The sequence below is a fragment of the Alternaria postmessia genome (genome assembly GCF_024291825.1).
Source record: "Alternaria postmessia strain BMP 2775 chromosome Unknown scaffold_114, whole genome shotgun sequence".
Classification (NCBI taxonomy): domain Eukaryota; kingdom Fungi; phylum Ascomycota; class Dothideomycetes; order Pleosporales; family Pleosporaceae; genus Alternaria; species Alternaria postmessia.
In genome coordinates this window covers 17,379-30,309 of record NW_026260187.1, presented here as the reverse complement: position 1 = coordinate 30,309, position 12,931 = coordinate 17,379, and the positions used below count along the sequence as shown (strand labels likewise).

Below are 12,931 nucleotides of genomic sequence, written 5' to 3'. Positions count from 1 at the left end.
TGTCTTCGCTGCAATTGGTGGAAAGCATTCCTCGCATCTTCATCCATCCATCCAACTTCTTACGCAGCATACGTTTTTTTTTCTTTGTGAATAACTTTTGTACTGCCATGGCTACCTTTTCCGAAGCATATTATACAAGTTTTAGCCTCGCAAGCTTCATATTCCGCTGGATGGCGAGGACTTGGTTCGTTGAAGGAGATGATGTTGTAGCTGTCTTCTAGATTACGTGACAGATGCCATCACAAGCACATATGGCAAAAAAAAAGCTGAGATTGCCGCTATGCAGTTGCCTACTGCGACGTTGGGAAGCACGCAATGATATACCGCTTTTCCGCATGCAACGGAAGAATCCTTAGCCGTGTGGTCGGCAAGCGATCCCGTCTCGGCATTCGTACTCCACCCCAACTTCACGAGCAGTCATAAGAATGCGCCGCCTCCCCACGGGGAGCATTGTGGGGTACAATTGTTTGGCCGTCTCCAGACTCTTTGACTGCAATGGCCAAGTCTGGTGAGAAAGGTTCTGTCCTGCCTATTGAAGGCGTAACGGATTTGGAGCGAGTAGCTACCGCGGCACCGCAAGAATCTGCTGCTGCTGCTGATGGCGAGAAAGATGCGTTACCGGGTACAGCACTTGAGGCTGTTTCCACGACGGCATCTGAACGCTTGCCCTTTTCAAAAGCACGATGTGTGGCACTCGTCACAACAATCGCTGCAGCACCATTTTTGAGTGTAAGCAACAACAAACTCCCCGTCCTACAATGTTTTCTAAATAGCATTAAGAAGAAGACGACATGAGCTGACGCAACATTCCCAATAGACCATGGCAGTCCAAGCATCGGTCATAATTCTGCCCACCATCGGCGAAGAACTAGACATACCAGTCAGTCGCCAACAATGGATCATTTCCGCTTACAACCTCACTTTCGGCTGTTTCCTCCTTCTATGGGGCCGTCTAGCAGACGTGTACGGACGACGCATGATCTTCCTTTGGGGCTCTGCCGCCTTCACGCTCACGTCCATCATCACACCATTCATCCCCAACGAAATCGGGTTTGACATCTTCCGCGGACTCCAGGGTCTCGCTGCCGCCGCCATGGCACCGACTGCGCTCGGCATACTGGCTTCTACGTTCGCGCCTGGGAAGACAAAGGACGTGGCTTTTGGCTGTTTCGGCGCCGGAGCACCGCTTGGCGGCGTCTTTGGCAACATCTTTGGTGGTGTTGTGGGCGAGTATCTCGACTGGCAATGGGTTTTCTGGCTATTTGGTATCATAGCTGGTGTCTCCACCGTGGCAAGTTACTTTGTCATTCCTATTCCGCTCGCGCTCAAAGAAGAGCAGCAGCCCGTCATGCGCAACACGGTCGACTGGCTCGGCGGCTCACTCATCACAATCGGGCTCGTCATGCTCGTCTTTGCCCTCTCCGAAGGCAACGTCGTGGGCTGGCGCACTCCATGGGTCCCTGTCCTCATCGTCGTTGCCCTCATTGTCATCATCGCATTCGGCTTCTGGCAGCACTACCTCGAAACCAAGACGGCGAAGCGGCCCTTGATGAAGATGAGCATATTCAAAAATGGCAAGTTTACGGCTGCGAATGTGCTCATGGCGCTCTTCTTTTCTAGCTTCAATAATTACCTCATCTTCGCTACGTATTGGTTCCAGGACTACCAGGGCCATAGCGTCATTCAGACGACGCTGAGGTTCTTGCCCAATGGCATCACGGGGATATTGGTTGCAACGATTACGGGACAGATCTTGTCGAGGGTGCCTGGGGATTATATCCTTACTTTTAGCACCATCTGTGTCAGCATCTCCTCGCTGCTCTTTGCGATTCCGATCCCAGTCGATACCACGTACTGGGCGTATGGGTTTCCGGCCATGGTGCTGTGCGTCTCGGGCGCGGACACGATTTTCCCGGTGCTTACTTTGTTTGTGGCCAAGACGCTGCCGGCTGAAGATGCGTCGTTGGGTGGTGCGCTTATTACTGCTGTTGGTCAAATCGGTCGCGCTATCGGTCTTGCGATTGCGACGGCGGTGCAGACGGCTGTTGTGGCTAGGGAAAAGGGTCTGAACGTGGATCAGATTGGTACTGAGGGACACAAGACGGAGCCTTGGGATGATGCGCTTAAAGTTGGGATCAGGACGACGGCTTGGTTCAACTTCGGCATGAGCGTTGCCACTACCTTTATTGTGATCTTCTTCATCAGAGGTATTGGGATTATTGGAGGAAAAGGTAAGCGATAGCGGTTGTATAAGATAACGAAACGAATAGGATCAAGAACATCAAGAAAGATGTACTAATGAAAGCTCACAACATCTGATTTCTGCCCAAACCCAATGATCACGCTTTTTATCCAAAACGCTCCTGATCCCAGAAATGAACCGCATCCACATCCCTAGCGCCTCACTACACCTACTTTTCTTCCTCGTCCTTCTCATTCGGAGCAGCCAATGCACCAACCACCTTCTTGATACTCGCCTTCTTCCTCCAACACGCCCTATACCACTCTCCCAGCTTCTCAAACCCTCCACCCCCTTCCTTCCATCCATCCCACTCTCCAATCAGTACATGCACAACCGGCCAAACAAACGCATCCGCAATACTAAACCTACTCCCAGCAACAAACGGACCCCCATTCCCCTCAACCATCTCCTCCAACCGACCCACCAGATTCTCAACTTCATCACCAGACTCCAGCCTCCCTCGATCCGGCCAAGCTTTCACTATGCTGGCCATGAGTAACATGATAGGATACGCATTCGCAGTCACGCAATGCGAGGACGCTGATGTATCAAGCGGGTGATACCGATCCAGATAAAGCAGTATGGAAGACGCACTGTGGACTTCAGTATGCATGGCATCGGTATCCCTGAGCGTGACTTGGCGGTCTGCTTCAAACGCCGGGTCTAGAGACGGCGCTTCAATGGCCGTGTAGGCAAGCTTCTTTTCTGCGAGGAGAATCATGACTTGGTTGTTTTGAATGGCGTTGTTGCTCAGGAACAGCAGGGGGACATTGGCGGACGACGACGGCGGCGGCGCGTGCAAGTGCAAAACGTCAGATCCGTCACCGTAATGTTCCTCCCAGTTGAAATCCGGATCGTGGTTTTCGCGGCTGAAAGCAGTGATGAGGCGGACGGTTTCGGCCTCGTCGTTGGAAATGATGTCGGCGGCGTCGCGTTGCGTCTTTGCGCTTGCGCCCTGGCCCCAGATGACTGTTTCGCGTGCATCGAGGAAGGTGCCAATGTGTCGGAATGTTAGACTGATGCGGATACCGTTGTAGGCTGTTTCGCTTTCGGTGCGTTCGTTTAGAGGCCGTTTGTCGGGTTGGATGCCGTGGAGCCACTTTGCGTTTGAAGCGAGGCCGAGAACGAACATGGAATTATGGGGAAGGACTACGTGTTGGGTTCTGCGCTGTGTGATAGTGTCACTGTCCAAATGTTCGTCTTCTTCTTCTTCTTGCTGCTCTGCCGACTGAGCCTTCTTGGTGCGTAAGCGCATCGTCCGTTGCGAGCCGAAGCTTACATTGACAATTGAAGAGCCTTTTACTATATCGAGTGTCTTGTCAGAATGCTCGGATATGAAGTCGTTGCCGGAACGGTAGAGTTGGATTAACACGTGGTTGAGGGGGTGGCCAACGAGTTTCTCAGCGTGCTTTCGAATGAGCTGTACTTTGGGTGAAAATCGTAGGAGCGGTAGGCTTTGGTCGGATGGATGCCGGTATATCGGCATTGAGCCGTCATCGCCAAAGGCGCCCTGACAGCATACGAGTCGGGGGACTTCGCCTTGCTGGTGGAGCATCTTCTGCCATGGCACTTCGTTGTAAAGTTGGGTGAATATGACGTCTTTCAGTGGCTTCGATGGAGCAGATAAGTGGACGTAGTCGGCAGAGAAGAAATTGTGCATGATGCGCGAATCACCTTCTGCAATGTGATCTCCAGGTCCCAGGACTGGGAAAGTTGCGAGGGATTGCAACTTGCGTGATTGTCGCATCGTAGTGGCTTTTCCTGATGATGGAGGATCGATTTCTTGTGTGACCGCATGAGACTGCTCTCGCTGTGGGAGTTTTGACGTCGGTTGTTTATCGTCTTGCTTCACATTGGTAGAGGCTGCATTTGCAGAACTGGTAGATCCTCTTTTCGACTCAGACTCTGATTCAGACTTTGCCGCCCTAGTAAATGACATGCGGACGCGATCCGAGAAATCTGATAACCTGTTCTTCTCCGTCTCCTCGCCATCAGCTTTGGTAGATAGCATAGGGACCGAAGTAGCGTTCTTCAATATGTGCTGCTTCCCTTCTTTCTGCCGCAAGTCTGCAACACTTCCAGCTTTCGCAACCTTTGAAGTTCGTTGAGATTCGGTTGATGCAGGTGGAGGTATGATTGTAGGCGACGTTGTGGTTGGTGGTGTATCTTTCGTACCTTGGTCTGTAGACGTGCCAGGCTTGCCATCCACATCTCCATCGTCACCTTTTGGTTCCTCTCCTTCCTTCGTTTTCTTTTTCTTTTTCCTGGATTTTCCCGTCCTCATGCGGATCTTCGTCTTGACAAGCTCCGGTTTCTTCGCCTCTTCCTGTGCGCCGGGTACCGTTGCTCCCTTTGTGAGTATATCTGAAAACTCCTTGTCGCTAGGATCTACTGTTCCCCCGGCGCTAGACTCTTCCGCAGTCCTTGCCGCGGTCCGTTTCGCTATTATGGATGTTGCAAGAGACATTTTAGCCATCATCTCCTCCACGTTCGTATCACTATTATTCTCGCCGCCTTTTGCGCCTTTCGCAGGCACCGCCGTCTTTTGCACAATCAATTGCGGTTCTTCCTTGAGTATCTCCTCACTATTAACCAGAAAAGCGCTGAAGAAGTCTTCCATGCGCTTCAGGGCCAAATCATGTCGATTATCCTTTCGGTAGCCGAGACAATCCTCAACAACATGAATCTTCACACCATGGCGCGCAGCATCAATAACCGTCGCCAGTACAGACACATTGGTGATGCATCCCACAATGAAAAGCTCCGTGATAAGCCTTGCGCGCAACGTTATGAGCAAGTTGGTACCTTGGAACGCAGAGTAGTTGGTCGTTCGAATCACGACATCCGTCGATAACTCAACCTGGTTCGCAATGACATCCGCAAACTCGGCGCCGTGCGTGTCTGGTACGCATGCCGGCGTCCTCTTCTCGCTCCTCAACAAGAATAATTCCTCGTCTTCCTCAGCCTTGGCTTTTGCAACTTCTTTTGGCAACGTCTTCCTTCGCGCGGACACACGTTTCAGCAGGTCTATCGCGCGTTGCTTGTGCTTTGAAGATCTGGATTGCGCTGGTAGTGACGCTGCTTCTTTGGCCAGTTCTTCCTCCGCCGCGTCATTGTCCTTCTCGTCACCATCGACAAGCCCGCCTACAACGAGCGTGTCGCCTTCACCTGTATCGGCGCCGGTCGCAATGCGGTCCGCTTCAAACAGCGTTTGAACCCATATTACGTTGCCGCTGCGCTCCCGAAATATCGGAATCAAGGTCTTGATGCGCTCTAGAAAACGCGTTTGAGTGTCAACTGGAAGTCGTCCATCTGATGTCACAAAGTCGTTTTGCAGGCCAATGATGAGAAGCGCTTGGTGGGTCTGGAATCGTGGTTGGTTCTGGGACACAAGGTCCATCAAAGACGCCATGTTTGAGTCCATCGTGTCAAGAACGCGGACTGCTGGGGTTAGACGCGGAAGCGAAAGGTCTTGGCATCGGTGCTAGTGAGCATAGGGTTTTCTATCAATAGACCAGGGATTCATGAACTCGAAAGTGACTGGAAGTGCAACAGCTAGGATATTTGTATACTATGTGTCGGACCTGAAAGCTGGTACTTGATCATGAGACGCACGCAGGGGCAAAGCCAAGCAGCCGCTGAGAGACAGGTTTTAACTCAAGTCGGCAAACCGTTCGGCATGCAGGAACAACTGGATTGGAGGATTGAGCTGCAGGATGCGTTGCGCAGGGCGTTTGAGACCATTGAAAGGTCATGATCGGTGGTGTTGGAGATTTTGACAGCCGCTAGATTTCCCCACTGGCGTTAGCGCGGGGCAACGGAAGGGCTGGCACGTTTTCGCTCAACCGCGTCTCTAGACGTGCTCAACTCCGTCTCGTAAAGGGCTTTCCTTTTCCATCTCCTGTACTGTACATCTTCACGGTCGCATCTCCGGCCATCTTGCCCATGGATATAGGTCGGACGGTATACCGCCCGAAGCGACAGGCTTAGACGGACCTCTTTCTTCACCGCCGGACCCGGCCTACTGGAATCCAAGTCTCGCTTTCACTCGTTGCCGACAATCTGTTTCTGTTGCCCTGACGTGTCGATGTTGCTCTCGCCGGACCCGTAGATACTAGGACTAAAGCAGCATCCTATGTGCGCTCGTACACCTCGAGTCGAGTGGCGGAATAGACATAGATAAACATAGGAGGTAACGCCGTTGGCCCGATACAGGGACACGTGCCCCAACGGTGCAACCAGGTTACTACGGCCTTATCAACGCATATCCTTATTTCGTTGCATCACTGAACGACTACGTGAGTAGGGTCTGCTGCTATGCACGTTATGTGTTCTCTCTCAGCAAAAGAGCGTCTTCGTCTATTGCCCTTTTTGGCTGCTAAATTCTTGGCCATTGCAGTGACAGGGATAGAACGTTCTTGATGACTTTGTGATACTGGCGCACCGTCTATGCGCAAACATTATCGGCAAAACGATTGAACATGCGCATTACGCAAAACGATACAGTGCAGCTCGACTGTCAACGTCCCGATCTTGCTACGACACGACTGCGCTATGGCGCTTCAATAGCATAGGTCACCTGCGTACAGAGGATAAGGCAGTAAGAGTGTTATCAAGTCGAGGATATCGTTTAGTAATCTAGGAGGCTGAGACCCTTGATGGTTGTGCAGTCTAGTCTAGCATCTGTTTCTAATCTTTTGAAAAAAGGTCCATGTGAGTTGCACCGAAGGGTACAAAGTCAGACAGCTTCAGCACAGGTACTTGTTAGGCTGGAGAAGCTGGACCGAGAGCCAAGCTCACAAAGACCAAGCCATAGTGATCGGCGAAGAAGCCCATGGTCGTGCACCACTTCTGCTATCTCAACCTGAGAAGAATCGACAACAAACGACAGGCATATTTGACCGTACTACTTGAGGACGCCTTCAATGGCCAAGGGACTACCAAGTCTTTGTCAATTATATAAAGACATGTTGTCTTTCCAATGCATACTATCATCATCACTCAATTCTATCCTCTCTCAAATTTCCAACACAAACACAAGTCAAACTTCTTTATATCCTTGCTCACCGCCTCAACATGCGTTCAACTACTATCTTGTCTGTTGCTATCACTGCTCTTAGCTTCTTTGCCACGACTACGTCGGCTTGGTGCGATGTGAAAAAATTCCTTGAGGATTGCTGCCTCCGCGACGACAAGGCACGACACGATCAAGGAAATGGCTTTGCAGACGGAGATTTCTGCAATGCTGAGATTTTGAAAACTTGCGACGCGGACTGCTGTTCTATGAGCACTGGATTGGGTATTGGTTGCCCTAAGTAAGGTTTTGGGCAGGTGTTCCAACAGATGATCTTCAGACTGTAAGCTTCCTTCTACAAATTGTCATTCATTATTTAACAACATCTAGATGGGAAGTTGCCACGGATATCACTGTGGTTTTTCTGACACTCAAACACCCCAAATTATAGAGTGGAGGATGACGTGGCTCTACAAGTCTTATGCACACAGTCTGGGTACCATCTCAAGCCGAATCAATCATCTTTTCACTCGAATTCTTTCACCCTGTGATACCAAAAAAAAAAACACAAGATGCTCAGCTGTTTGTCTAGCCAAAGTCCAAGTGTCACGCTCACGGGCTCTATTCGCAATTATCTACCATCTAGTTTCCTGATTCTATGCCTTTTGTGATGGTGTTGGGTACATAAAAGTTGGATCACTATAGTTCCAACATGTTCAAATCAAGAGAAGGGCATATGTCTTTCGATATATCCTTTTTCTCAGATGAATATCGTGCTTGTTCTTCCTTTACACTCATGTGCAAAATGGTGGTGGTCTCGCTGGCTAAAGTGCTTCGTGGGATCTGGCAGGACTACTAGGAAAGAAGGCGTGAAGTATGTTTAACTATGTAATGTTTTACCTCTGTCTTACTGCAAGTGTATAGAATTACACAAGCCTCACACGGCGCTTCGAAAAAGTCTCTTCGGAGGACTTGGACAGCACGAACCCTGGAAGAGTACAAGCTCTGGTTCTGCTGTCATTACTCTGTATTGTCTCTCTTTATCTAATTACTTTAGCTTTTTAGATTATTAAACCACCTTCCGTAAGATACCTTCAACTTCGCTTCAGGGACTTTTCTAGGATCTGGTGTACCCGTGACTGCGATTAACATCATGCTAAGAAGCACTACCGTACAGAACGCGAAAAGCAACCCACTAATCCATCGAAGTCTTGGCAACACCATAAAGATAAATGCTAACATGGCCTCAATCGCACACACCCCAGAGATTACGGAGCCTTGGATATTAAGTTAGCTTTCCTTTCTGCAGACTTTGCCGTCTTCGTAAATGGCGCGGGACACTCACGGTTCTTTGTTGCGTCAAAATTGGGATTCTGCTTTATGTTCATTCGCGTTGTCCGGCTACCGACCTCTTTGTACAGCACCCATCCGGCCTGGTCTCCAAAGACGCTGAAAAACATGTGTGCTGGATAGGTACGTAGCTCGCGCCCCGAACCGACCGTCCAAAGGCTGGCTATGTTGCGTGACGCTTCAGATTCTACTCCGTATTGCGTGCACAGGACGTCCGTGAGGAACGCGCGGACTTCTACCGACGTTGCACTTTCTGAAGGCAGTGGAGGGTCGTTGGACGCGCATGTCAAGCTGTCCGCCTGCTTGTTGTTGTGATCTGCGTTCTCTAGATCACTCCGCGTGCCCGTGCCTGTGGGCTTGGCCGCGTGGGCTCGGGCCGCCATGGCTGTTACGAAATGACGACGAGATCGGTTGAGGGAGTGGACAGCCTCGCTCTCTTTAAGCGGTTGACAGCACCTGCACTGCGTCATGCCTCTCCACTTTTGAGAATACATGCCAAGCCATCCGCGCGGAACGTACGGCGCGCCAAGGCACATGCAACTACTATCCCGGCGTGGCGAGGAAGAACGGCACTGCACGCGATGTCAACATAAACTTCTAGCAAGAGAGTTGCTCGCAGGCAGATCAACAAGGACCCACTTTTGCTATACAGCTAATTAATTTATCTTGGCACTCTTGCAAAGGATCCCACTAGAGATCCACGCATGCATTGCCTTGCTAAAATTCTAAAACTTGTCAACTCTGAAGGCTGTTTGATCCTCGAAGAATATAGTTCGTTCTTAAAATTCTCCAGCATTGATAAGACCGGACCTTGAATTGATAAGAAACAATTTTCTCGATGACTTTGTTTTCCATTAAAAGTTAGTGGTTGTAGGATGAGTGAAAAAGGTGGCCTTATTGACCTGCCCACGAACAAGTCCCCTCCAGCAAGCAGCTGTTTCTGAGGATAACATTCCATGTGCAGTACCTACTGCACCGTCGTCAACTTCTTTCGGGCATGATCTTTCTTTAGGAAGGAGCGAGCAAGCTTTACTGTGCAATACAACGCAGAGTCGAGTCTGCCCCATCACTCTAGCTGTTTTTAAGTCATCCTTTCAACAACAAGTGCTTACCCGCCCTTTTTATCCGCACACTTTTGCTGAGCCGATTGCTTGGCCTTCACAGGTTCCGCGGTTAAGCCGGAGCGCTCCTTCATGCTCGTACATCACGGCTTCTCTATTCTCGTCATGATTAACCACCTGAACAGATCATCCAACAGACACTTCCCACAGATTTGGGGCGTAATACGGTTCGCTTGCAGTGCTTCCTCCAATGAGGTTTCGGAAATATGTTACTCAAGAGCGACTTACAGGAAAGGCGCATCGATCGAGGTCTTGATATCTTGGAGGATATCTTGGTGCTTTATCACTTGACCGCGATGATACAGCGCACCTGCGCCGTCGGCAGCTGGAAAGGTCTTGCAACTGGGCCTGCGACGAGGTATAAAGGAAGAGCCAAAGTGCCAGCAATCCATCGGACACACATTCCCATCCTCAATCCACTCTCACACCACTCTCTATCTCAAACGTCTACGAACTCGACTTCTCCAGACAAATTCTTGCCTTCGACACAATGATCTTCCTGCATGTAGCACCGCTTCTGGCCTTTACCAATACGGTTGCTGCCTTCTCTTTGACATTCTACGTAGGCGATCAGTGTCGCGGTGAACGGCTTGGTGGCTTCGACGTCTCAATTGAAGACAACTGCGTACCTGACGATTTATACAGCACGGCTTCTTCATCGGTCACCATTACTCGACAAGATGGGGACCAGCTCGACCACATGCTGTACTTCTTCGAAGGCGACACTTGCGATATAAACAACCCTGCTAGTCCTGTTGCTGCCGGTAACACGGGTTGTATCAATGTCGGATTCGGCAGGAACGATTTCTCAGCCGTCAGAGTTTTCGGTGGAGGTGGCAGTCCACAGCAAGTCGCTTCGCGTAGGACACGCACGGCGGGCAATAGACGAGTCGCTCCTCGCAGGGCACGATCGGTGGGCGAGCTCCAGCACGGCGATGTATTTGAGCAAGACGGCAAGGACTACCGCTGGCAGCAGATTGCCCGTGGCACCTTCACCGGGGTGCCTACGGACAAATGGGATACCGCATTTCGAGTGATGAACGATGAGCCCCTGATCTTCAACGCAAGCTATCCTTTCAATTTTGAGGAGTACTACATGGCCAACCCCAATATGGCACCCCGAGGTCGAACTCAGAATGACAGCCCAGGTGTGTCCCTCGCCGAACGACCTGACGCTATGCTTGTCCCCGAACTACTCCCTTTCTGTCGACGCGCGTATGAATGCGTCGTATATCTCCCCTGGGCTGCCAGCATATACTTCCCAGCCCAGACAGAGTACGTCGTCAATGCCATAGAAGCGGCACGTACCCAGGCCACCCTAGAAAACCTCTGGAACTTCCTCCTGCAGCCCGTCATCATCCCCATCGGCACAGGTGTCGCTACAGGCTACATCTCCGCCCAGCACTTTTCCTCAGGCTCTGCCAGTGAAGTGCCAAGTACCTGCTCTCAAGCAGAAGACACCGCTGTACTGGCTGCACTGATCAATAGTGGCGCCGTCACTGAAGACCAAGTCAACGCTGTGCGTGCTGAAATTTACGACTCCAACGCTGCACAGGCAGCGACGATTGCCGTGGCCATCGTGCCGGAGTACGTCAACAGCGGGAATCAGATCTGCGGTGCGCCGATCATGGGCAACACGCTTGTTGCAGCTAGTGATAGAAGATGAAAATGCAATAGAACTGAGGAGATTGGTGATACGTAGCGTAGAAAGTGGAAAGGATGGTGGTGTGCCGCCTTGCCTATGCCTAGGTATCCTTACCTTGCCCATGGTCTTGGAGAGCCTTTGAGAATGACAGGCAGATAGGGGTAGTATATATACTTAGGTAGTATGAGGAAGTTCAAACCAAGAGAAGCAAATTTTTCTTCATGAACATCTTTTCACTGGATTAGATGTATGCTTCACACCGTCTCACCTTTTCTCTTCCGCCTCTTCCGAACATCCCCTTCTGTATAAAGAATCCAACTCCCTCTCATACATCCTAGCCATATCCACTTTCCTTACGCTTCCCTTCGCGGTTCTTAAAAAGGGTTCTTGAACCAGAAGTACCATGTTTCTCTGCACCCTCGCGTAGACCGGCGAGCTCCCATTGACTTCTTCAATCTTCCCCCATAGCGCATCATCCACTACCCCACCATCTTCCAATCTCAACACAAGCGCCGCTTTCGGTCTGCGCGTACCTACAAGCAGCGCCTCAGCCACCTCCGGGAACCCTGCAATGCGCTGCTCTGCCACGGTAGGATAGAACTTTTCGTTCGTAAGGAAGACTAGAAGATCGTCTGCGCGACCGTAGTGTTTATATAATGTGGTGTCGGAGGGATGCTGGATAAAGAGATCGCCGAGTCGCTTCTCGCTGCTGTCTGGGTAGAGTTTAAACCAGGGTTGGACGTAGCCGTCCCAATCTTTCCCGTTGTTGCGCTTCATTATGGCTTCGAAGACGGTGTGACCGGATTCCGAGATGGAGACGGGGTCGAAGTGGATGTTAAATGCGGGGTGGAAGGCGTAATACTCCCATTTTCCATCTGAAAAGTCTTCTTTCTTTTCCTGTTCTTGGTCTGTGGCGTTGGTGTTGTAGTCGATGCTGCGTGGGCGGATAAGCGGCCACAGACCCAGTTCCGTAGATGCAATCGCGTTGAGGAGTTTCATCTTGTGTGAGATTGCGTCCCCGGCTTCACGGACTATGCTGCCGCCGCCGTAGCACAAACCATGTGCACGCTGGCTCAACCTGTGCAGTTTTCCGGGGTATCTGAATACATTTTCGACGCAGGGTGGTACCATCACTACCATGTCTACTACCCTTTCGACTTTTTCTTTCGCTGCATCACTGTTTGCAACATGCCTCTGTTGAGCCGCATATAGCACGTCTAGGCCTGAGAGAGTGGCATCTACGGCTCCCTCTGGCGTCGTGTATGCGGGTGGATAGATGGGCGTCACGCCGACGAGGAGAGGTAACAATATCATGAATGTGACGCCGCTAGCATGAAATGGAGGCAAGGCGGCGAATACTCGGGTTCCTCGACTCGCATTATATAAATCATCGTCTGAACGTCTGAAACCACGAGTGGCGCGTAAACGGGTGGTGCGCGAAAAGCTGCTTACCCAGTCGTGTGTATAAGGAATTGGTTTGGGAAACCCGGTTGTGCCAGACGTATCTGTTTTCTATTGTTGGTTGTGATTTCTCTCCAATGAGCAATTTGATTTGGGAA

At 50.8% G+C, this 12,931-nt stretch overlaps 4 protein-coding genes across 4 annotated transcripts; 2 read left to right on the top strand and 2 right to left on the bottom strand.

Annotated features, from left to right (window-relative positions):
- Positions 1-495: 495 nt before the first annotated feature.
- On the top strand, positions 496-2,242 carry J4E82_010174 (uncharacterized protein; the record flags this gene model as incomplete). Its single annotated transcript, XM_051736390.1, has 2 exons — positions 496-729; positions 818-2,242. 2 exons carry the CDS (start codon positions 496-498, stop codon positions 2,240-2,242), a joined length of 1,659 nt encoding a protein of 552 aa, XP_051583843.1.
- A 169-nt stretch (positions 2,243-2,411) lies between these two features.
- Positions 2,412-5,654, bottom strand: J4E82_010173 (uncharacterized protein; the record flags this gene model as incomplete). The annotated part of the gene is made up of 1 exon (XM_051736389.1): positions 2,412-5,654. The coding sequence occupies one exon, from the start codon at positions 5,652-5,654 to the stop codon at positions 2,412-2,414; it is 3,243 nt and encodes a 1,080-aa protein (XP_051583842.1).
- A 4,563-nt stretch (positions 5,655-10,217) lies between these two features.
- On the top strand, positions 10,218-11,393 carry J4E82_010172 (uncharacterized protein; the record flags this gene model as incomplete). The annotated part of the gene is made up of 1 exon (XM_051736388.1): positions 10,218-11,393. One exon carries the CDS (start codon positions 10,218-10,220, stop codon positions 11,391-11,393), a length of 1,176 nt encoding a protein of 391 aa, XP_051583841.1.
- A 243-nt stretch (positions 11,394-11,636) lies between these two features.
- J4E82_010171 (uncharacterized protein) lies at positions 11,637-12,371 on the bottom strand (the record flags this gene model as incomplete). The annotated part of the gene is made up of 1 exon (XM_051736387.1): positions 11,637-12,371. One exon carries the CDS (start codon positions 12,369-12,371, stop codon positions 11,637-11,639), a length of 735 nt encoding a protein of 244 aa, XP_051583840.1.
- Between the last annotated feature and the right edge of the window lie 560 nt (positions 12,372-12,931).